The sequence below is a fragment of the Cupressus sempervirens genome, chromosome 10 (assembly GCF_028749045.1).
Source record: "Cupressus sempervirens isolate cs-2001-9-10 chromosome 10, ASM2874904v1, whole genome shotgun sequence".
Taxonomy (NCBI): Eukaryota; Viridiplantae; Streptophyta; class Pinopsida; order Cupressales; family Cupressaceae; genus Cupressus; species Cupressus sempervirens.
In genome coordinates, this window is record NC_143127.1 from 513,276,518 (window position 1) to 513,302,047 (window position 25,530).

At 35.5% G+C, this 25,530-nt stretch overlaps 1 protein-coding gene across 1 annotated transcript in view; it reads right to left on the minus strand.

Moving 5' to 3' along the window:
• Window positions 1-5,756: 5,756 nt before the first annotated feature.
• The window catches only part of LOC149534909 (uncharacterized), a 59,046-nt gene continuing 39,272 nt past the window's right edge, over window positions 5,757-25,530 (minus strand). The window contains exons 3-5 of the mRNA XM_089803389.1: window positions 17,703-17,939; window positions 17,542-17,589; window positions 5,757-6,314 (exon numbers count right to left, since the gene is read on the minus strand). Coding sequence (XP_089659515.1) covers window positions 6,069-6,314; window positions 17,542-17,589; window positions 17,703-17,939 — 531 coding nt within the window. The 3' untranslated portion in view covers window positions 5,757-6,068. The remainder of the gene's footprint in view (window positions 6,315-17,541; window positions 17,590-17,702; window positions 17,940-25,530) is intronic.

Below are 25,530 nucleotides of genomic sequence, written 5' to 3' on the forward strand. Positions count from 1 at the left end.
ATTATATGTTTTGTCTAAGTTTAAAGAAGGTTTAAATTTAAAGACCCATTGGACAAGAATAAGACTGATTTTGTTGGTATACATTTTACTTGGTGCAATAATCAAGCCAATAATATGAGAATCCATTGTAGACTTGATAGAGTTAATGTGAATACCTTCCTTTTTTGAGTTGAAGTATCAGAATAATGTTTCCCCTATGGTGGTTACTCTTGCTAGTATGTTTGAACATTCTCCTATCTATGTATGTATTAATAAAATTGAGACCTCAAGAATTGATGCCCCCATTTTAAAAGGCCTTTTCAAGCTAAATATTCCTTTACTCCAAGAAAAGGATTTTGATAATACAATGAACCTGGTCTCTATTCTGACTAACTTTTGTAACAATGATATGTCAATCAGAGCAAGGTGGATGCTCAAGGTGGACAATTGGAGAAAGGTTTTCCAAATTATGCGGAGTAAGGAAGCCAAGGATAGAAGAAGAAGAGAAGTTTTGTATCAAAAGAAGCTTAATAGAATTGAGAAGGATTTGCAAGACAATGGGAGGGATTTAAATTTGGAGGAGTTGATCACTACTAAGATGCATCTTAGAAGAATTCAGAACTTCAAAATTCAAGGTTAGAAAATAAGAGCCAAAGTTAATTGGCTTAAGGATGGGGGTACAGGTTCCAAATACTTTTGCAATTTGATTAGAGCCAAACATAATAGAGAACATATTGAGGGTATACTTACTAATAAGGGAATCTCAAGTGTAATAAGGATATCTTTGAGACCTTCTACCAGTTTCACAAGCAAATTTTTCAGGTTTGAACAAGAGGCTAGCAACATTGATGCACTTAATAAGTGTGTTAATTTTATTCCTAAGAAAGTGTCCAAGGAACAAGCTAAGATCTTAAGTCTTCCCATTAGCATTCAATAAGTGGATGACCCTATCACCTCCCTTGCCAATGGGAAATATCTGGGGGTGGATGGACTACTTTTGAATTTTACAAGAAAAACAAAGATTGGATCTCAAAGCAATTATACCTGGTTTATAAGGAGGCTTTTGAGTTTGGTCAGGATATTAATAATGTATTATTAAGCTTCTCCGCAAGGGAGGTGATAGATCTCAGGTTAAAAACTAGAGACTCGATACTCTTTTAAACTTGTCTTATAAAATCATTGCCAAATTGTTGGTTAAGAGGATTGCAAGGATGCTTAATAGCATTGTTTTTGTCACTTAGACAAGCATCATTAGAGGAAGATACATTTTAGAAAACCTCATCACCAATTGGGAGGCTATGCAGTGGGCCAAAGATAGTGGACAAAATTTGACATGGTTCTCTTAGATTTTGAGAAAGCTTGTGATAGAATAGACTGAAAATTTGTGATTGAAGTCTTGGTACAATTAGGAGTCCCTCCCTCCTTTTGCAAATGGATTGACATCTTGTTGAAAGATTCCTCCACAGTTATTGATGTTAATGGGGAGTTGTCTAAACCTATTCCTTTGGGTAGATCCATCGAGCAAGGATGCCCTTTGGCTCCTCTTTTTGTTCTTGTTGTGATGCCTTCACTTATATCCTCAATGCCACTTATTCGGGCCCACCAATCAAAAGTACCTCCCTACCTAATGGTGAAGCACTTCTCCTTAACCAGTTTGCAGATGATACTGAAATCTTTGTAGAATTATTTGAATCTAATTTTGGTAATATGATGGACATGTTGCAATTACTTTATAAAGCCTCCAAGGTTAAGGTCTTCCCTATGAAATCTTCTATCATTGGTTGGGATAATTCTCCTCGTTATCGGACTATGAATCAAGGGTGGCAATGGGTTGGTCCTAACAGAAATGTGAGGTATCTTGGTATCCCCTTTTCTATTGAGGCCTCTCTAAAGGATATGTAGACTCGGGTCTACAATAAAATTGAAAATAAACATTTGAAGTGGCAAACTCACATGCTTTCAGATGCTGGAAGAGCCCAAGTTGTTCAAAAGGTCCTTTCCTCCCATACTGTTTATTATGATTTGGCTTGGTTGTTTTCTAGTATCAAAGTAACAGGATTGAGAAGACTCTGAAATAGTTTGCTATGGTCTGATGGTATAGGGAATCGGAAGAGACACTATGCAAAATGGGAATGGTGTTGTTACCCTAAAGAGTTGGGGAGATTGGGCGTGAGAGATATCAAGAAGAAAGGAATTGCTCTTGCCTCTAAATAGATCCTCAATTCTCTTGATAGCAATGAACCATGGAAATTTTGGTCAGAAACAATCTAGTCAGGTCTATTATTAAAGCATACAATGGGGTAAGGTTCCATTGGTGGACATTGTTCTGGGGGATTTTGATGTTAGTGATAGGCTCAAAAATCTTCTAGACCATTTGGAAAGCATGGACCCAGGTGAGGCATTTGATTTATCCAAGGTATGTTGTGGATAAGAATATGTACTACTATTCTATCAAGGACAAATCTATTTGGTGGGGTGTGTATCTAAATGATTAGTCTTCAACCTTAACTCAATGCTACTCAGCGAAAATTTGGAACATGAAGGGCGTAACTCTGCTTCAGAATATCATTGTCAACAACCGAATGGGTTCTTAGAAAGATATTAGGTGCAAATTCAATATTCATAATTCTCAAAAAAATACTTATACCTTAATTAGTAAGGCTCTTGGCTCTTTCTTTCCTTGAAGAAGTCTCAATACTAATCAATATTTGGAGGTTTGTTGGCAGACGGTAAGCCTCTTGGTGATTCTTCTAGCAAGCAGATTTATAAATTTTTGAATCATGGTTCAGATATCATTAATAGAATCGATCGGGTTCAGGGTATTGAGTGGTCATATTCTAGGTGGCAATTTATTTTTGAGCTTTTTTGGCATTCCAATGTCAAACCAAAAAAAGTTTGTTTTTTAGATTAAGGTAAAAACAGGTTTTGAAGGGGCCCCGAAACACCCTTACATAAAAGAAAAAGATAAACCATGAAGCACTACCAAATTTTACAAGGACCTAAAACTAGTTAAAAAACCAAAACCAAGTTTTACAAGAACCTGAAACCAAAGATAAAACCAGAAAAAGCAACCAAATTTTACAGGGACCTGGAACCTAGAGACAACTGGCAAGTAAAAGCCAACAACCAGCACACCAGTACCACAACCAGAACACCTGCACAACAGCTAGCACCTCACCGAAAAAGCCAGTGACAACAAGGGAACTTATGATTTTCTTTTAAATTTAGTGCCTTCCTTGTGCGATCGAAGGTTCATATCTAAAGGGGGAGAAAAAGGCTTAGTTTTCTTTCTTTTTACCGCAATCCAACCATCCTCCACTTTCACAACCTCAGCAACCCAAACCCCAGAAGAAATGGAACAGTGGAACCCAGGGGAAGCAGAAGCCACAACAATCTCCCTAAGAGAGCCAGAAGACGACTAGCCCCCAGAAAGAGCATCTGATACAAGGGTAGGAGCCAAAGAGGGAATAGGGACCGAACCTGAAGTCCGAACAACTTCCTCTACCATAGGCACCGAATGATCGCCAAAAGCATCATCAGGGGGAGAATCATCCACAGGTTCCAGGGGCGCAACCTAAGATTTATGCACTGTATAGTGCTCAAAAGAGGCCCCTGACCACCAAGAAGGTGGTCGCCTTGATTTGGACTTCTTAACACCACAATGATCGGCAATATGACCTGTCATGTGACATTTTCTGCAACAAAAAGGGATACCTTCAAAATCCAACATTTGAGTCCAGAAACCCCTCGCAGAAACCAAAAAAAGTTTGTTTTAGATGGCTTCTCATTCTTAAAAAGCTTTATATTGGGTCTTTTCTTTCTAATGGCAGTAAACAGTGTATCACTTGCTCTATTTGTCAATGTAATGAATCCTTTGAACACCTTTTAAATTTTAGTGCAAGTTTGCAAGCAAAGTCTGGTCTCTCTTCTTTGGTAATTCTTTGAATTGGAATCAAAAACCTGGTCTCTCTTGGCATGAAATTCTTGCTGGTTTTGTGAAGGTTTTTTACTTAAAGTTCAGTACTCTTTGGTTCACTCTTACTAATGAAATTTTGTCTTTCAACTAGAAGTGAAGGAATGAGGATCTTTTTCAAGGAAGAGAACGGGCCTTACTAGGTTTTTTATGAAACTCACCCAATCTCTTATCACCTCACAGGTCATTGCCCTAATTGAAGTGACCAAGCGAGAGGTTACTGGAGATGCTGAGAGAAGGCAACACTGTTGTTTAAAGAAAACATCCAGATGTCAAATTTTGTACCCAGTGAACATGATGCTGCTATTCACAACCACAATGCCATCAGTTTTCCATCTTATCAAGATGATCATCACAGTCATGTTGAACCCGAACAAGTTCCGCGGGAGGTTACTCATTTCATTGACAACACTCACAATGATGATAATAACAGTAATCAAGTTGAAAAGTGCTTCCTATGGAGATGGTTGGAATTTGAACAATATTAGTTACAAAAGCAATTTTAATGATGGATGCGATTGACTTATCTAGTCTAATTTTTAGTCTCTTTTTGGAAAGATGTACAGGCCTGTATATTTGGTTTTTGTGTCATAGTCTGTTGAATCAGTCCCATATATTTGTAACAACATATGCTGTAAGTGGTCTTTAGTCAAGGTGCCTTCGCTGGTGTGGCACCTTACTCTTAACTTATTTGCTTCTGTGTCCAGTTGATTTACTATCTCTAATAGAAAAAAATCAGTCTCAGTAACAAATTTTGATGACTTAAATTCGATCTCACTAACATTTTTTGACAACTTAAATTCACTTAGTCAGCAATCATCAAATAAGTGTGATTTAAATGTTTGCTTGTAATGCAGTATGATGTTCATCAAGATTGACCTCAGATTGATAAAAATTCCATAGATAGCTACTGTTGCAATTTATAATCATTATGTATTCAACCACCACTTAAAGTTATATAGCTAACCAGTATCCTAATCAGTTAATTATACACATGCATTCAGGGCTATTATCAGATGCCAGCCAAGTGACTGACATTCCATTAGAAAAAATGGAAGTTGCTCAGATTTTGGAAAAAACGATTGTTTCAAAAATGTTTTTTGAGCTAGTCCGAATTTAAATTATATTAGGATCCACAATATTTTGTCATTCTTCAGTTCCTTAACGGCAACTTTCTGTTACAACAAACAATGGTTAAATGTCTGCTTTTTAACAGGAAGATGACCTTATCAAACGCAGGTGAACAGAAATTGATTGGATTTAATCTGTACCTTTATCATCGTAAATTTATTAATATATGTCTAGATGTGAATAACACAACATGCAATCTCATCCAGAAATTTAGCATCTAAATTATGGTTTGTGTAAACCTGATACCTTTAATTGATATACCCTCCATGGAAGGGGAATTATGTTGGAATTTTACCATCCTGACAATGGATTATGGAGTGTAATCTGAAAACGTTGATTCAAAAAATTAATAAGCAGTCTATCCACAACTTCAACAATCTAAACTATAGATTGTGGAAACCTGATTCTTTAATTGATATCCTCCGTGGAAGGGAATTATGTTGGGAATCTGCCATCCTGATGATGGATCACGTAGTGTGATCGAAAAAGTTGATGCAAAAACTTAACAAGCAATCTAATCCAGAAATTCAACATCTGCATTATGGACTGTGGCAACCTGATATCTTTAATTGAGTATCATGATAACTAGCTAATCAGTTGGTCTGAGATCACAAAAATTGATGATCTAGCCAATCAGAATCTACATTGAAATTTACAAGAATTTCAGCGTAACTGAACAACACAACACTTGTAAATATTTCATTCTCTTAGAGAACTTACATTTGTTCATTTGGGCATTCCAAAATTACTAGTACAATTTGATAAGCATACAGAATCTGAAAGAAAAACTCATGCATTTTTACATCTTGCACATTCCAAGTTAAACAATGGAATGCATCTGATCCATAGGTTTATTCTCCTGTATGAGAAATTGAAAATCCTCTAGTCCAAGCAATATGAGACAGAAAATAAGAAATGGACGGATTTGTCTTTCTTTTCCTTTAATTTGTCTCTGTTAATTCAAAAGAGAACAAATGGCAGGTGTTTATCTACACTTCAAGCACATGATACATTTTGAACGCTGCTGTTTTTGCTGGTCATGTTCTCGATTAGTTTCAGTCTCTACATTCTCCATTGCTTTGATAAACTTGCGCATATGTTGTATATACTCAGGATACAACTCCAAATTGCAGTGGCCACCGCCTTTTATCCACAAAGGTTCATATCTTTCTTTACTTAGCTCCCATAGTGTTTTTCCATGTGCCCAGTCAACAACATTATCAGCAGTTCCCTGCAACAATAATGAGGTATCATGTTAAATACTACAAAATATTCTCTTGATTTTTAGCCATTACACATCCATCCAACCCTTACCCACTGAAAATCAAGACAAAATCCAGTCCATAGTATTAATCATATTAATTAGGAGATCTAGAAACAAAATTAAAATGTAACAGATATAGGTACAGATACAGGGTCCGGGTTGTAGAAATTAAATTAATTGGTGCATCTGCTTCTTCCACAGATGTCAGTATCAAGTGACAGCTGGTCATAAGAAATGAATTCAAACATTCTGGTACTTGAGTAAGGATTAGAAACTTAAGCCCTTATCTCTCTAGAGTAGTCAAGCCTTACAAAACCATAGAGATAAGACCGTACTAGCCTTGTTGCATGTATAAGTAAAAATTTACAAAATAATAAGAGCTTTTTTCAAGCAAATGATTGTGAGCTTCAATGTTTATCAATAAATTGTAAAGAACAGATATGATTATCAATAAATTGTAAAGAACAGATATACAAAAACATAGGAAATCAAAGCCTTGTACAACCCAAATTTGCGATGCTGTTATCATAATCTTCTCATTCAAAATATCATATAATTTAATAGTCATTTAAATTAGCAACTCTATTTTAAACAAATCTTTGGCATTTAATTGTGTTAATTATGACCTCTAGATACATATATAGTTTGCAAGTTACACCCCAAATGCAGGCAATAATTGACAGGATACTAGTCCAGAAACATAATGTAATATAAAAAGCAACCAAGCAAAGCTTAAAACAACAATGACAATCACTGAATAGCAGAACAAAATAGATCCTTATTTCAATTTCAACTGAGTCAATTTTCAACTAAGAGCTTATACATGAGCAAACTTTGTATTTAATCACACATTTTTAACTCAACTAATATAAAGTGTAACCAAACAAAGGTTATCTTACTAAAGATGGTAGCTTAGATTCTTTGTAAAAACTGAAAGCTCATCACACTTTGTGATGACACGTGTCCTTATATGAATAAGGATAAACCTAATAAATAAATGAAAACTATTTTCTAGCATTACTTCAATTTTGGCACCCCTATCTGTCAAGGTCATTTATCTTAGTTCACTGTCCAAAATTCAAAGTTCACATATAGCTTGGAGATTTCAACTTCTTGGGGGATTCTATAATCATTGCCCAAGTGGCACAACCAAATTCCACACTAAGAAATGCATAAAACTGTGTAATGCAAAAACCTAGAAAATACCACAAAAACGTTATCAAAAAAGTTTAATTCATGTCTGAGACAATCGCTTAGATGACCCAAGAAGTTCCTTGAATTCTTAGTCCCTACTTGAAGCAATGCACCCTATTGCTTTTATTTTTTACAGGAGGGAACTTTTGATAATTTGATCCACGGCAAACCACTTAAATTTAATGCAGTAATTGACCTACATCGTCAAATAATGGATATCGTTGATACTTCATCTATTTGATCAATGTGTCAATTCTCTAGTTTGTAGAAACTGGAATGATTGTGTCAAGCTTCAATTTTGTGTTTCAAAACTGGTCAATAAAATTTAATGTGCCCAAAAGTGGTAAAAGCATGGCCTGAGCAAATAATAAAAGATGTAATCTGAAATAAGGTAACAAACCTAAAAGAAGATGACGAGTTGAGCCCAAATGCAATACCGTGAACTTGGTAATGGCGTATAGTAAAGACCAAGGTTTGTTGTTTGGACCTTGAAGCCTCTCTTTTTAAAGTTCCAACGATACATTGTCTCCCTCTTGAAACTAATGACGCAAGGTTTTAAATGGTTTACTATAGGATCTCATGAACATAATGTTGAATGTGTCAGATACTCCAACCAAATCTAATTATCTTTAAAAAAATTATGTATCTAGACTCTACATGGGTGAAACCTTGTCCAACACAACGAGAATGCTCCATCAAAGTTTCCAATGGCTGGAACTGAAGGCAGCCCAACAATGGACTATGCCCTGTAGAGCCACGAAAAGCACACTTGCAGCTATATTGTATATATGACAATCTCTCATTCCATGAGCAGTGATGCTTCAGTTGATAAATATAGAAAATGTGCCCAATAATGCAATTGAAAACCTTCATTTGTCCACCTACCTATGGAGAAAAAGTGCAACCTTTTCTTGTCTCACCCTCAAACTAATGAAAGACACACTGTTGATGATGCTATTTCTTGTATTTTCAATGTTTCACTGTAGAATCCCATGAACCTAACGCTGAATGTGTTGGATCCTTAGACTGATGCATCCAGAAAAGTGCCCAATCATGTAGTTAACAACCTCTGTCTTCCCATCTAATGTGCACGAGATATTTTGAAATTTGTTAGTTTTGCAACAATCATTTACCACAGTAAAGACTAATAATGGGTCGGAAACCTAATGTTTATGACACACAATGGCCTGGGGTAGGCTGAAATAGACCTACATATTTTTCAAAGAACAGTTTGCAATGTCTTTAAGCAGAGCCCTTCTTTCAAGGCATCAAATCTAGCATATTCAAGAGCCTATCAACCACAACAAACACCCAATCATGATGATACCTCACACAAAATCCAGGGTTATTTGACAATGGAAGCTGTGCAAAAAGCTATATTTTCAATTGGTCGACTTTGAAATGGGATAGGTTGGTCCAAGATTGGATGTACATAAATTGTTATTATGTAACTATGGACAATAGAAGTACAACAAATCTGCTAGGTTTCCTTTAAAGTGACCTGCAACCTAATTGGAGTGAGTTTTCTAGAACATCTTCTAATGGCCTGGGCCCTATGTGCTGCAAGAACTTGTTCTCTAGGTATAATTCAAGAACGTATTCTCCCAACTGAAAGCCTCTGATAAATGTCAAAGAAGCAAAGATCTCCACAGTGTAATTAAGGTTTATGCAAGATCATGTACCTGTATGAGTATGAGAATCGTTAGGCATGCAATTGAAAGTAGATTCAAGCAGTCAGTAACCTCATTGATATTCCCTTTCTAGTACTTAATGTCAAGGTGGAACTGCTGGAGGTATGTGACCATCCATAATGTCAATCATCTAAAGGTTGCCTTAATTCTACATGTACTATAAAGGCTTGTGATCTGTCTATCTGATTGTCTCCTTGCCCAAGATATAGTGCTTCATTATTTCTACTACTTAAAGACTTGGTAGTATAAATCTTTGTAATGTGTGGACTGTCAAGAAAGGTTGTATTGTGGTAAGAAAACGTGTTCAAGTGAAGATCACTACAAGTGCATACATTGAGAAATACATTTCCATCTCAACGGATTGTTGTAGATTTGACACGAGAGATCAGTGCCAAGTAGAGCCCTAGTTTCAATTGTGATCAAAGGCATTCTTGCTCCTTTGTCCATGCAAGCTTTGCTTTGGCCTGCCCCTTGTTACTTTGTTTAGAGGCCATACAATGTACCAGAATCAAGCACAATCCTTAATAGAAGCTGGCTAGACTTATGAAGTTCTTGAATCTTGTAAGAGTTCTCAAGGTGAGACCTGCCCCTTGTTACTTTGTTTAGAGGCCATGCAATGTATTAGAATCAAGCCCAATCCTTAATAGAAGCTGGCTAGACCCAAGAAGTTCTTGAATCTTGTAAGAGTTCTCAAGGTGAGCCAGTCTGCAATGATTTGGTTATTCTTTTCATCAAAACATACACTATCTTCACGATCGATGTAGTCGGACTTATGCTAACATAGGGTGGAAAGAAATTATAGAACATGCTACAAAAGCTCTCCTGCGTCTTGCTAAAGATGAGCATGTCATCTAAGTAGACCACAAAAAAACTGTGTAAAGAGCCAAAGCGTTATTGGTTGCATCAACCACAAACTCAAACAAGCCCTCCTTATAAGAAGTCTTCCATATGTTAGTTGGATCAACAAGCCCTTGATGATACCCTAGTTTTAAATCAACTTCTATGAATTTTTTGTCTATCTGAGTCAATACAAGAGGTCAACAATTCAAAGGACCAAATGGTAGTTCTTTGGAATGATCTTGTTGTTGAAGCCCAAGAATCAATACAGTGTTGTCCAGTTCCATTCTTCTTTCTAACAAGTACATCTGGACTTTTGGAGAATGACTACCAACAAGAGGTGGCTGTTTTAGATCAGCCACTAATCTACTTCTTGATTTCATTGTTCTCCGAAAATGATTGCTTGTACGTTGTCCAATGTAATAGTAGTGAGGCAGGGATGAAATCAATCTAAAGCTTCATCTCCCCATGCATGCATACGCATGCATAAAGGGAAAAAAATATTTGTGGCCTGGCATCATTTTATCCATCTACATTTATTGTATTATTTGAGATGGTGTTGTAGCAAGTGTATTTATTGTAACCTTCCCTTCTTAATTGAAGACTATCATGAGCAACACAAATGTACCAAATTGGGCAAAGTCTAGCCTCATAAACACCATGACACTTGAGTTTGACAATAATGATCTAAAGTCTAGCCTCATAGACACCTTGACACTTGTACATATGTGATTGTCCCAAAAAACATCACATTCATCTAGTGATGCCACATCATAAACTATACGTCTTTGCATGGTTTGACAGAAAAAAAATTGATGCCATTGTCTTCAATTCCAGTTTAAGGTATCTTGATCATATTTAACAGTACATCAAATGCTCTAATGCCACTAACATGAATCAAGCTAGTAATTTGTGGGGCAGTACACTGGCTGAAGAACTAAATGTATTATAGTGAAACACTAATAGCCATTTACAAAATTATGTGATTTTTCAAGAATGTATCAAATTGTGTGCTAATTCATTCGTGACAAATTATGTAAAACCAAGTAAATCTTCATCAACCTATATATAATGAGTAGTTGTTCACCTCAAACTCTCTCATGAACATAAATAGTCCACTTAACAATTCATGCTCACAACAGTGAAGCACCAACACTTCCTAGGTCACCCACCTCAATGGTGCTGTGGTTGAAGCATGCTTAACAATGGAGTTTGCTCCACAACAAGCCAACAATTGCTGTTCTTTGTGAACCATTCATTATACAGCTCCTAGCTCAGTCATTTTTTTATACAAGATGCTTTTCCAATCCATCAAATAAAGTGATGATTTATCATGATTTGACTATATAGATTTGAAACAGTCTTCATCAACCCATATTCCATAGGTAATGGTTTACAAAACCTTATATTTCATAAGTAGTGGTTAATGAAAACTCATCTCTCATGACCATAAATGGTCCATTTTAGCGCTCACTGCATCTAGGTGATACTAATTGGGGCTGTGAAGCACTAGAACATCTGGAAAAGTTGCCCATCTGACACCACTTTATCACAAATACAGCTAAATAAGCTGCTCTCCCCACAACCAAGTCCACTTGGTTGGCTATACCTAATGCAATACATTCTACAGGTAGTTAACTTGATGAACCATTCATTCTGGAGTTCCCTACTTCATGTATTTTTTTAAATATGGTGTTTCCACAAAGTATCAAGTTTTAATTTATTCAAACTCAATTGTGTAGATTTTAGTCAATCCTTATCAACACATATTTCAACAAGAAACCATCACTCATGACCATCTATAGCCCTTTTGTACTTATTGCATCTACATAATGCTCATAGGGTTGAGGCATTAGAGCCTCCTCAAAGATCACTTGTAATGTCCCCTTCCAAGGAGTAGTCAAAAGTGACCACTTAGTCTATTTTATTCCAAAAAACTAACATCAGAAAGTAAGAGAATAAACTAAATTAATAATTTTCAGTTGTCCAATGAAGTAACATTTTTAAATATATCATATTTCAAATTATTTATTAAAGTAACTAAGTGAAAAATTAAAAGAAATACTCAAAGGGTCACTTTGTTATTGAGCTTAATGTAATATTAAAGAGGGAATTTGAAAAGGCCTTCAAGAAAGTTCCTTTAGTTATCTATGTTGCATGGGTACTCGTACAGGTACCCTGGGACACCTACCGAATATTGGTAGACGTACCCAAGTACTATTATGGTAAAGAATGTGTTATTAACAGAAAACATAAATGATCTATATATACAAGTATACACAAATGTTTCTATAAGGAACAAAGAGAGAGAAATAGAAACATTTTGAAGAGTGAAAGAGAAAGTTTCTATATTAAACAGAGAAAGAATATGGAAACCAAAGAACAGTGACCATTAGAAATAGAAGTAAAACCTACAGAAGAGAGAGAAACAAAAATAGAGAGATTTTGCACTAATTACCTCCCTTAATGGTCAATCTAATTTGAAAACAAAAATTTGTAGGGGAATCCGCTTTGTATTTTTTGCAATATTCGTCTTTGGTAGCATTGATTGTGGTAGGACAAGTATAACTACCCAGAACAAGCGCCTCAAGGCAATGGTACTTGAAGATCGTCATCATTTTCTACTTCGACGAGTTGTAGTTTTTTCTGTTGAATCACTAACTTCTTAGAGAAGATTGGTGAGAGATGCCATGATGTGTATTTTATGCCAAAAATGTAAATATTTGAAGAGGCACAAACTTTGAGGCAGATCAATGGAAGACCAAAAAAAATGAAAGGACACCCAAAAGGGGGCTCAAAAACCCATAAAGAATCTGAAATTAGTTTTTGAATCTGCTGGCTCGAAAATTGAGGCATAGAAAACAATGCACCCAGAAAAAACAGAGACCGACCCAATTGTAGTCTATAAAAACCCACCACAAAGTTGCAAAAAGTTCTTCAAAACAACAAATAACCTGATAGTTTTGCAGGAAACCCTAGCCGTTTTTGCAAAAAGCAAGAAAGTGCAGATTTGACTGTTAAAATGGTGGAAAAATAAAAACATTTGGACAAAAATCAGAGACAAGGGTTTAAAACATCCTAAACGCCGCCCTTTGCAGAGGATGTGTAGAAAAGATAAGTTGAAAATGCCCAAAAAGAAAGCCACGAAATTGCAAGAAAATGGGCTCACAAAAAACATCAAATGTAGGCCCAAAAATGCCAAAAAGCCAGTCATATTTCAGAGAAAGCTGGTTACACAGGCAGAGAAAAGGCAGATGATGCAAAAAGCTGCCCAGAGAAAAAAAAATTACATATACCCTAGACAGATTTTAGAAAGTATCCCTACAAACAAATTTTGAACACACCCAAGCAAAGGATGCTGAAGATCTTGAGTCTAAAATTTCATGAAGAAATTAAAGATTTTCAAAACCCATTTCAAAAAATAGCACAGCCCATTTCAAAAAATAGCACAGAAAATTTCAATAATGAAATAATTATTTTTCTTTTAAAATAACTCTCATACCGTATTATCGTAAAATAATGAATGTGTTGTTACACAAAGATTATAAATGATCTCTCTATACAAGTATACACAAGAGGCAAGAGCCTACAACACAACGGTAAATTGTTAGCCTCTTATTGAAGAGATCTTGGGTTTGAATCTATTCAAACTTAATAAATACTAATAATTAATCACAACACAATAATTAATCTTGGCTTCAGCCTCTTACCAATCCAAAAAAAAAAGTATACACAAGAATGATCCTATAACGAACAAAGAGAGAGATATAGAAAGATTCTAAAGAGAGAAAGTTTCCATATTGAACAGAGAGAATATGGAAACAAAAGACGAAAAGCAACCATTCGAAATAGAAGTAAATCTCTGGAAGAGAGAAAAACAAGAATAGAGAGATTCAACTAAAGTAACGGGTACACAGTGGGTACTCGGGGGACATAGCTAAGGACCTTGATTAAGATTTCTGATTTTGTTTTGGTCTTTTGTTTTCATATCAGCTTCTTGTTTATCAAGCTTAATCTAATACGCAATCAGTTTGAAACTTTGATACAATACTGATTAACAGTTGACTTTGTCACTGTTCAAATCAGAAGTTTATCATGTGTAGTATGTCATTGTTGTATGTGATCTGCTTCTTCATGTTTAAAGTTGCCTTCTTTTTTATGCATCTAAACATTTAGTATATACTATTATTTTAGTTACAAACATATTGCAAATCTAAAACTGAAAACAATGCATTACATTTACAACTTATATCACTGTTATTGTTTTGAAAACTCATTGTCATGACTCATATTTTAAGATTTTCTATAAAATATTAAATTATATTTTTTTCAAATTGACGTGTCCAAGTATTTTGAAAAATAGCCATACCCATACCTGTACCCTAAGTACCTGTCCCCATGCAACCCTGGTTATTATTGAAGGACAATTTAGAGCTCATTTCTTCATGCTTGATTTTCTTTTCTCTGTTTTGGATTTGAAGAACTTCTTTTGGAGAAAATCTTAGGACAAAAAACCTAAAAGAATTGAATTTAGCAGTGAAAAACCTATCCTAGCTGGTTACAGGCCAACTCGTATAGACTCACATTTGGATTCAATGTTTCAGCATTTAACAAAACTTTCTAAGTCTTGTTCCAAGACAATATTCGGAGAGTGAACATTTTATGCAGTCACAAGCAACGATGCGATGCCATGAAAGGATGAATGGCATATTCGTTTTGGGGGATTGATATCTAGTTGTAGTGTTAGGCAATTGCATTCAAGTCTAACTTCAGTTCGGATGCCAGGATAATGTTAAGGCATGGAAGTGTACAAATCAAAAAGGAATATCAAGTTTGCTGGTCACCAAATTCATCTTCATGAGCATGGGAAAAAAACAGCAGGTCACAAGGATTTAGAAGGGAAAACACCAGTTATTTGGTGGTCTTTAAGTCATTCAAATAGCCATCATCTGGATGCTGACCAAACCACTCAAATCTCAGATGGACATGGGATTGAGAGCAGATTATAGTGGACATGGATCTTAAACAGAACAGAGGTGAATCGTGGGTGCATTTAAATCAGAGTTCAAGCTTAAAAAGGTCAAGTGAAAGTCATAATTGACTGGTTCTTCCCAGTTTGAAGCTCCAGCCACGGCTCTGAGTGGACAGGAATATAGATTCAATACATTAAATCTGATTGATTTATTCCTCGCCTCCTTATTTATGATAGTCTCTGAAGGGAGCATAATCTCATTCTAAAGGAGAAGATCTTTGTGCATGTTGAATTGTGTGAGGGATCAGAAAGGAGGTGTTATTGTATTTTGAGGAGAAGCATCCATCCACCGATAACTGGGGGGAGTAGAAAGAGAGGACGAGGGAGAAGTGCAGCACCCATAATCACAACTAAATAGTTTTGCTGAGCATTGACAGAGGGAGAGGATACCAAAAGGGTTATATTTCTTTAAACATTCTGAAAGGTGGTGGGAAGCAAAAAATCTCCTCCGCAAAATCTTAATCAACTGTGTCTGAAAACATCACAACAAGACAGTCCCATTCTTGAGCTGGATATAGAGAATTCAGAAGATAATATACAGAATCAAGTGCCATGTAATTACAGATTTCGAAGGATGCAGTTATCAGTGGAAAATCTTTATCACTGGGCAAAGATCAATTAGAATGAGCACAGTGACAATGAGACCAAAACATGCCCTCAGGGATACTTTATAGTTACCTTTGCCAAAAAATAATCATGAAAAGATTTTTCTAAGGGTTTGAGGTTTTACAGAAATGCTAAGACTTTTATGAAATTTGGCATTAGGGTTTATAGTTAAACTCACAAAACATTTTCCATCCAAAGCCTTTGTATAAATAGCCATATGATCTCCCTTATGAGCTTTGATCAGAATATGTTTCCAGGACAGTAAAGGACATTTTAGGGGTACTTTGTCAAGACAACCAAATCTACTTGAGGAAAGAGAACTAATAATTATGACCAGCAATGTCTTGAATTGAAATCTAACCAACCAGTGCTGAAAAACATCATATTGAAAGATGCGGAATGAAAGGATCCAACAAATAGACAATTGTATTCCTTTCAGATGTCAAAAATGCCATGAACATGGTCACTTGGTAAAGGAATATCCACTGGTCAAGATGGTAAAAAGTCAACCTTAAATGGAAAATGTGGTTGGAAAGGAAGCATATCAACAAAGCCAAGTGGGTGAAAACAAGAAAAATAAATAGACAACTTCTATAGAAATAAGGAAAGGCAGCAAAAGATGTGAAGATCAAACTAAAACAAGCTAGCAATAAAAACTTTGATAGACAGGATGACATACATCAAGAAGCAAGTCGTTTATTGGACGCTTTCCTCTATGAAGATGAGGCTGCTAGGGAGGCCCAAAATGTCTTCAAAAGGCTGTAACAAGATCCATTTCCTCTTATCAACGCCGGAATCTGCTTCTTATATTCTCCAAAGAATAAGTTAGGGCGGATCTTTTTAAATTAGATAGATATATTGCTCCAAGCATTAACGACTTCCCAGCTATATTTTTTCAACAGTTCTGGGAGAGATAATGAAGGATAAACTAGTGGTTGTAGTGGAAGAATCACACAACAATCACAAGATCCTAAAACCTTTTAGGCAAATCCTGATTGCACTTATCCCTAAATCTCAGAGTACTAGATACTTGGATAGCAACCACATCCATAAGCATGTGATTTTGGATGAAAAAATGTTCATAGTTAATTTGACTGTACCTTGACCATTGACTATGTTTGTATGCTGTTTTTGTTCATAGTAAGTGCTGTAAATCATCTGGAATCAAAACCAAGCTTCTTGATTCTTGACGAATAACTCGTGTCCACAACTATTTGAACAAATAAAACCTCTAAACACTAAGGATGGAGTAGAATACTCAAGAGTGAAGCATTAGAGATGCCACCTAGAATATGCTTAAAGGCTGTACATCTATCCTACATCTGACTCCGACGTGCTTTGAGTAGGAAGCCTATAATAACCATTGTTCCTTTTAATAATATGAAAACCTGCAATCCACTACCTAACAACTTTAACATCAAATCCACTTTCCAATTTACATAATATTCTCTATGGCCCATTCTAACAGAATACTGTCATAGATTCCTCTGAACTAGGAGTTATGGTTACCACCATTTCTGTCAATATTGCAACCAATGCTTTTAGCAATTACTAATTATGATTCAACCCCCAAAGCTTGCAACTGGCCCCTCTTCTTGTCTTACGAGTTGCCATAGGTTTATATGCAATATCCCTTTGCACCTAGGCTTGGATAATTATGGGTCATAATCTTTTATCTTTTAAAGGTTTACAAAAGAGGTTAAGGCAAAACCATTTTAACTCAAGTTTTGTTGAGTGCTTCATCTTTATTCTCTCAAAATGGCATTACAATGATTACAACTTGATGCACTGATGTTGCATAACAGAAATTGAGAAGCAATAAGGGTATACTTACATGAATGACAAGCACGGGACATTTCACCTGCCGAATCTTGTCTATATTCTGCACATATGACATAATTCTGCTCAATTCTGCTAGCTATGTTCAGTCTTAATGGAAAAAAATTCAAAAATAAAATAGCATGATCAAATGCCTTATTGTTCTGTTTTACTTACTTTGTAGATATCAAACCAGAAAGTGATTTTAATAGGATATAGTACACGAAGGCCAGAAAGTATAGCGCTATGAAGAACAACAGCTTTAACTTGTGGCAAGCGAGTTGCCAGGTGCAATGTGGGTCCACTACCAACAGACTGTCCATATAAAATCAAATCCTCCTGCTTCAAACCATACTCCATTTCTAAACATTGGTACACTGCTTCAATGTCTGAATATGTGTTGTATTCTGTTGCCTGTTCATTTCAAACAGCATTATCTCACACATGAGATTTCAGTCTTTTATAAAGCTCAGTAAATCAATGGAAAAAAAGTTCCCAAATTATTAATTAGTTAAAAACCAGACCTATAATCTAGCATATTTCTGCTAAAACTTGCCCTATTACCATACTCAAACCTTCCCCTTTACCAGATGAGGTTGAAATTTACACATGATTAACATGGCATAACAAATGGGTACTTTTCTTTGTCAATTAATGATTTTAAATGGAAAAATCACTGTGAACTGAAGGAAAACGTGGTATTTCTAAAATCAAACAAACCAAATTAATTAATTTGTTGTTTCATGCCAGATATAATGTATAGACATTAAAATTAAACTATAAACTGATTTCGATATTTTATGTCAATCATATAGTCCCACTGAGACTATTTGCAACATTTACAATCTTGTTCTCTGAAACTTTTGTAATTTGTCCTATAAATGTAAAAATAACCGAAAAAAATTGAACTGATTATTAAAAAGAGCCAAGTTATTGAACACCACAGTGCATTTTAGTTGACCCTCGGGATTTGACTGCCATCCCATGGAGCAATCAGAATGCCAGAGTTTGCGCCAGTCTGAAATTGCTTTTGTGCTTACTGCTAGTAAATGTCAAACAAACAACAATGGCTAATCAATTGAGACACTACTGGGAAATTCCACAAGCTCAGGTACCACTTCCTAAGAAGGCATTCTGGCACTTGGAACAACCAAAATACCACCAAACAGAAAATGCTGATATGAACATATTTGTAAGCAAAAAAATTAGATACTAGAACAGGTAACTAGATGATTGACTATCAGACTATCATTGGCTGCATTTGGAGGAAGATTGAACCTAAGGAGCATGGATAGGTCATGTCACTTAGATAACACATTTCTGGTACTCTCTCTAATTGACTATAAAACTCAAGTGTTAGCATTCCATAATTGTAATCAGACTTAAACATTGTCAAATAATGCATTGACCATTCAGCCATTTTCTATACATCCAATCCTCATCAACAAACATTCCATTCATGTTTACATAGAAGCTTTTGAAACTCGTATAATAATTCTAACAATTTGTGCAACAAACATTTAGTTGCACTCGATTTTGACAGAAATCTAGAAAACCATGCAAAAAGATCTTGTATGCAAATTAAAATAATTAAATGTTTAGGTATATGGCAAAACAAAAATTTACCATATCAGAGTCCTCATTTTTATGGCATATGATTACGAAAATGTTTGATGCTTATTATTAATTTCACTTCATTTTCAAGGTTGAATTTAAGGTTTGGTTCCTCTGAAGGAGGCCAGTGCTATTATTGCTACTCTAGCAGTGGCCCCATGTAATTTGTTTTTATGTAAAAAAGCCAAATTAAGAGTCTGAAGCCGAAATAACCATTTCTTAGAAGAAATAATTTAAACCGCTGCTGTCAGTAGTGGTGAGGAGTCTCTACACATGATTGCATAACCTATTCCCATCTCTAGGCATGCCTTTTTAACCTAAAAATACACTAGCATACTGAAATTTTCAAGGTTGCAAAGGGGATGGGGGTACTTGGGTACTTAGTGTTAAGTTTAAGCCCAAACATTAGATAAACAGCATTTAAAAAGTAAATAAAATGCACAGAAGACAAAAGATTTATCCTGGGAAAACCCTTCCACTTGAAGGGACACCAGAAAATATCTCTTATATTGATGATAAAAAAATTGTTTGAGTACAAAGCTTTTCACTTGACTTGTTTACAATATACCAAGCAATCACATAAATAGATTGCATAAGACTTAATCTCTCAAGCGAAGGTCTCTTTGACTCCCAAACATAATGATAAAACCCTTCGTATTTTCACATATTCAACACTTCATATTTCCATACACATGCCTCTTTGCATGACATATGACACATAATATTAACTTAAATATAATGACAAATATCTCTTTCAACTGAAGATGATCATAACAGTCATAACAAACATATTTCTATATCATAAAATCAGAAATAAAGATCTCTATGGCAGCTACAATCTCCAACACTCACTCTTAGCAAGAGAGAGATATTTAGTCAGGTATGCACACATAGCTGCAGCCAAACATGATATTCCACATAACATATGTTATCTCAGCATAACATTATCCACCATAGTTAGTTCATAAGCACATAGAATGGAGTCACATATATGACTTTCAACATGCCTACTTGTAGAGGGTACAATGAAGACTTTTATCTCAAAACTTCTCCCAAAAAAAGATACATTTCCACCATGTCTACCGGTTGAGGGTGATCCATCATACCTACTCGCAAAGGGTGGAACGGTGGCTTTCACCTCAAACTTTTCTTAGAGAAGAACACTTTTCCACCATGCCTACTCATAGAGGGTGTTCCACCATACCAACTCGCAAAGGGTGGAACATGGACTTTCACCTCAAACTTCTCCTAGAGAAGAATGCATTAATAACTGAAATTTTCTCTTGACAAAGACTCCCTTTCACCAAGGACAACTTTAATCATCAGAAAAAGGAAGTTGATTCCAATTGTTTTACAAAGAAAGGGTTGGATATCTCCATCTGTTATGTAGCCACCCTCTGAAGTTGAATAGTCTCTCTCTAAAAATGATCTTCCTCTTTTAATGAAGATAATGTACCACCAATTTAGTATCAAGACTGCAAACAATGTCGCAACATCTCTCCCTTACCAATTGCACCCTACAACCACAAGAGATTTATAACAAATCATAAGACCCACTTATCATAGATATCAATGCAAAGATATACTCTCTTTCCAATTAGATACAAAAATCATAGAATACTATGCCCAACATTCGTATGATAATCATATGAATTTGTTGAACAAAAATCTGTTATTCAATAAAGATGTTACCATAAAGGGAAATGAGAATACGGATCATCCAGAATAACCTACAGGTCTACTCACAAGCTTTTAAACAAGGTCAAGTTAGCATACACATGAAACATATAATACATATAAATAAGGACACTAAAAAAAGCTCTCTGATGAATAAAGCACACCAAATATATAACCTGCATATACGATCAATACCAAATTAAATAACTTTTGCTCTTCACAACATAGATATTACCAATTGAAAATTTTGAGAACCTCTTCTCTGCTTGATGGTAACACCCACGCATTTAGAACCTTGGTCTTAAAGAAGACAAAAGCCATAGGAGTCATCAGGGGAAATGCTGAAATTGTGAAGGATCAATCAAATAGGTCTGACAGAGTCTGCAACCTTTATAAATGATCTACAACAACACAATTAGTCAGAACCCCTTACATCCAGATATGAAGACCCTCCCTCTATCAACCAATTAGATGTTCTAATGAAGCCGTCAAACAAAGACCATGTTTCCCACAAAGTTTTTGATGCTCTTTAGAACCAAATTCAGTCTAAATTTTGATAACACCCAAACCAACTTGAATATCTGGCTTTAGCCCTTCCCAGATGAAGGCTTCTCAATGTGTCCTCTGCATTCCCGCATCTAAATTTAGTGCAAATTGGCTGAGCGAACTGCATATGATGCCCCCAAACATGCAATAGATGCCCCCACACAGGCAATAGATTGAAAAGAGAGGGTTGCATGATTTATGTTGCAATTGTGATTTATGTTTGCCATTTTGAAATAGTGGAGAAACTTGGATGTCATTTTCATCTAAGTCGTCCAAGCTGAGATATTCTCTAACACACACTATCCAAGATGCCAAGATATTGGGGTAACATTCTCAATGCAAGAACAAGACTGAACATGAAGGCCAACCAATATCAGTTACAAAGAGAAGAAATAGAAAAAACCCAATAATGAAAACCGATGCCAACCCACCGAGCAATAACTAATGAATATAGTAAATACATGAGCAAGAATAAAAATGGAAGCTTGAAATCAATGCAACATGCAAAATCATATCATCAGGCAGTAAATGATAGAAGCCAAGTCATCACAATAAATGATGAACACTAAAAGAGAAGTCATCATAATGAATGGTGAATGCAAAAGAAAGGAGCACATGAGCAGCAACGCTAAATTACTTTGACATCTCGACTACTCAATGGCTTTTGCACATGCTCTGCAAGCAATGTTAAGATCTCTATTCTTTGTTTGGCTAGTTTTGATAGACATGGCTTCTTCCATCTTTTATTCTTTCAAGAGAGGAGTAGACAATTGCAAAGCCACAAACAAAGGTTTTTAAAGCAAGCAATAAAAGTTATCAATCGCTTTGAACAAGATTTTCATTCAAATTTAATAAACACAATATGCTAAAGTCGGGGGCCAGCTTCAATCTTCCAATACCAAGCATCTACGTGGCAAAAGGATATTTTATTCTACGGTGCTACCGCCTTCCATACACATTCCTTTTGACTTCCTTCAATGTGTTTGGTTATAAAATTTGGCCAAACAAACAGCCACCTCCCTAATAAGCAATGCTTATCCAATTATTAGTAAAGACGACTTTTTGTATCGATATATGAATATTATATTCTTGCATATCAAATATTGTGAATATCGATGGCTCCGTCTAACATGATACATGCTTGTCAAATCCAATGTTTTTAGATCAAAAAGAATGCAATCAAAAGAAAAAAATCCCTAATATTGTGCATATCACTAACAAAATTCATTTAGAAATTGCTTTGATTTTTGTTCAATACCACCTTCGAAGCGGTAAGAGAGAAAAAAGTGAATACCATTACCAAGTCAATTTGCATAAGGTCATCTATTTCCATTGTCGTTTTACAAATTCTTCTGGTCATCGCCTTCGTCTAGAGTGCCCAACCCTTGTTCTCCTCTAGCTTTATTCACTTGGATTGACATATCCCAATACCTTCACAAATGAAAATGCTTGGACTAGTGCCCCAAACTAGAAATTTACAGCCAAATATTCACTTCAATGATGACATGGAATGGATAGGAAAATATCTACAGGGCCAAGATGCAACAGTCTTGCTTTTGTAGCTGCAGTATAGATAAATTCTCTACTTCCCAATTTCCACATCAGTAAGCTTCTTCTCACAGACACTGAAGGGTTCCAAAAAAGGTCTTAGATTCTGACATGCAATACTAGCCAAATCCTCTATTCCTCGCATATAATCATTTTGCATCCTGAATGCATCACTAGCTATAGAAACTCCAAACTTTACTGAAGACTCAATATTCAAAAAGTGATTGTAAAGGCTAGAGGAATGACAAAATGATTGATATGCATCACAACACAGCAATAGATCCAAGCAAATTTGTAAAACTACAACCACACCGTGTATCTCACCCACCCTTCCATATATGAGAATGAAAACAGAGCATAATAAGATCATAAAGGAATAAAAGAGACCAAACTAAATACTTGAGGCAACAGACCAAAACCACTAAGTAAACAAAAGATCAAACTTAGAGATTTTAACATCAATTTTCAGAAGAGATGTTACTATCATATTGTCAACACTTCCTTATATGTTGTTATCTAACCTTGCTCTAATACCATGTTAAGTTTTATGCCTAGAAATTAGATAAACAGCATAAGAAAAGTAAATAAAATGCACAGAAGACAAAAGATTTATCTTGAGAAAACCCTTTCACTTGAATAAGACTCTTCATCTTTCACACAAAGGTCTCTTTGATTCCGAAACATAAGACCCTTCATATTTCCAAAATTTCAACACTTTATATTCCTTACGCATGCCTCTTCGCATGACGTATGATGCATAATATTAACTTAAATATAATCACAAAAATCTCTTTCAGCTGAAGATAACCATAACAGTAATAACAAACATATTTCTTTCTCATAAAATCAGAGATAAAGATCTCTATCACAACTACAATCTTTAACACTCAAGAGTATGGGTGTGGCCATTTTTCAAAATAGAGAATGGGGGTACTTGGTTACATCAATTTAATATTTATAGTAAATCTGAAGATATGAGTCATAACAATGGGTTTTCAAAACAAGAACAATGAAAAAGTTTGCTGTTGTAATATATCGTTTTCAGCTTCAGATTTGCAATATGTTTGTAATAATAATATATGCTAAATGTTTAGATGCATAAAAGAGAAGACAGGCTTGAAACATGAACAAGATCATAAATCATATAAAAATGACATATTGCAAATGATAAACTTCTGACTTGAACAGTGGGAAAATTTACTCATAATCAGTATTGTATCAAAGTCTTGAACTGATTACATATTGGGATAAAGCTTGATAAACAACAAGCTGATACCCAAACAAAACACCAAAACAAAAAACAAAAATCTTAATCAAGGTTCTTAGCTATGGTACTCTCCATTGAGTACCCACTACTTGGGTTCAGATCCTAGGGATATAAGTATGCATACCCATGCAACCTTGGGATTTTTCCATCCATTCCAAGCAAATATGACTTGAAATGATTTCTGTTTTATATGAGAATCATTGTTGACAAGTATGTTGCTTTTTAAGAAAGAAAAAGTAAAATGCACCAATAAAAGTGAGTTGGAACAAGTGCATTTGTGAGCTGCTATGCATTCATTTGCAAATCTGAGATGTTGAGCAAGATCAAAAAACCAATCATAGAAGGTTGTGATGATGTGCAAGGTACTCTCTCTGCTGCACAAGGTATTCTTTCACACTGCAAGATGCTTCTTTGTTCTGCAATTGCCTTTTCTGCTCAAGAGGATTCCTCTTTTCACTATCTAACATCTCTGTCGCACAAGTATCTCCTTTGCAAACAAGGTATTGTTAAGCTGTGCTTGGCATTTATGCTTCACCGCCCATGCAAATGCCACACAAAGTGATTCTCTGCAATGTGGGACAAAATTATTATACCAGATTTCTAGAGCCATCCAGACTTCATAAGTTGTGCAAGATAGTTATTTTGTTGTGCAAGACAATAACTGCCATAGTTAAATCACTGAAAAATCCAAGCCAATTTGCTGATGATAAGTGAATTTCATGTATAGACCTAGATCTTATATATCATAACAGCACAAAAACAGATGCATTATCCAAGGAAGATTCGTTTGTTTAGTATTTTAATTTTCAAATTAAAATATTCATATGTATATTGACAGTTACTACCTTTGTCGGACAATTTGTCATTGTTGCAATTTGACTTGCTTGAGGAGCTTCAGCTGCTTAATGTGCCTAAGGGTCTACTTGAGCTGCTTGGTTACCTACTTGATGTGCTTGTAAGCTTGGTCGAGCTGCATGTGCGTCTACTTGGTTGAGCTAGTTGTTTTTATACCTACTTCGTTGAGCTAGCTGCTTAGGTGCCTACTTAAATCAGCTGACTACATGCCTATTTGTCTGCATGTCATCATCCTTTTGACAAATCAGATTATAAACCTTGCTTGGTCAGCAGTTGACTCTTCAAATCTGGATGAATTAATAATTTTGTGTTGTGAGTATGATAGTGGCTGGGAATGTTTTTATATATAGTATCGTGTGTCCTCATTCTTATGATAGTGGCTGGGAATGTTTTACATATATAGTATCATGTGTCCTCATTCTTATCAGGAGCTTCTTGCATGTTATAGCGCCGTGTATCCTTTGAAGACAAAAAGATGGAGTTCTATTTATTCTATAA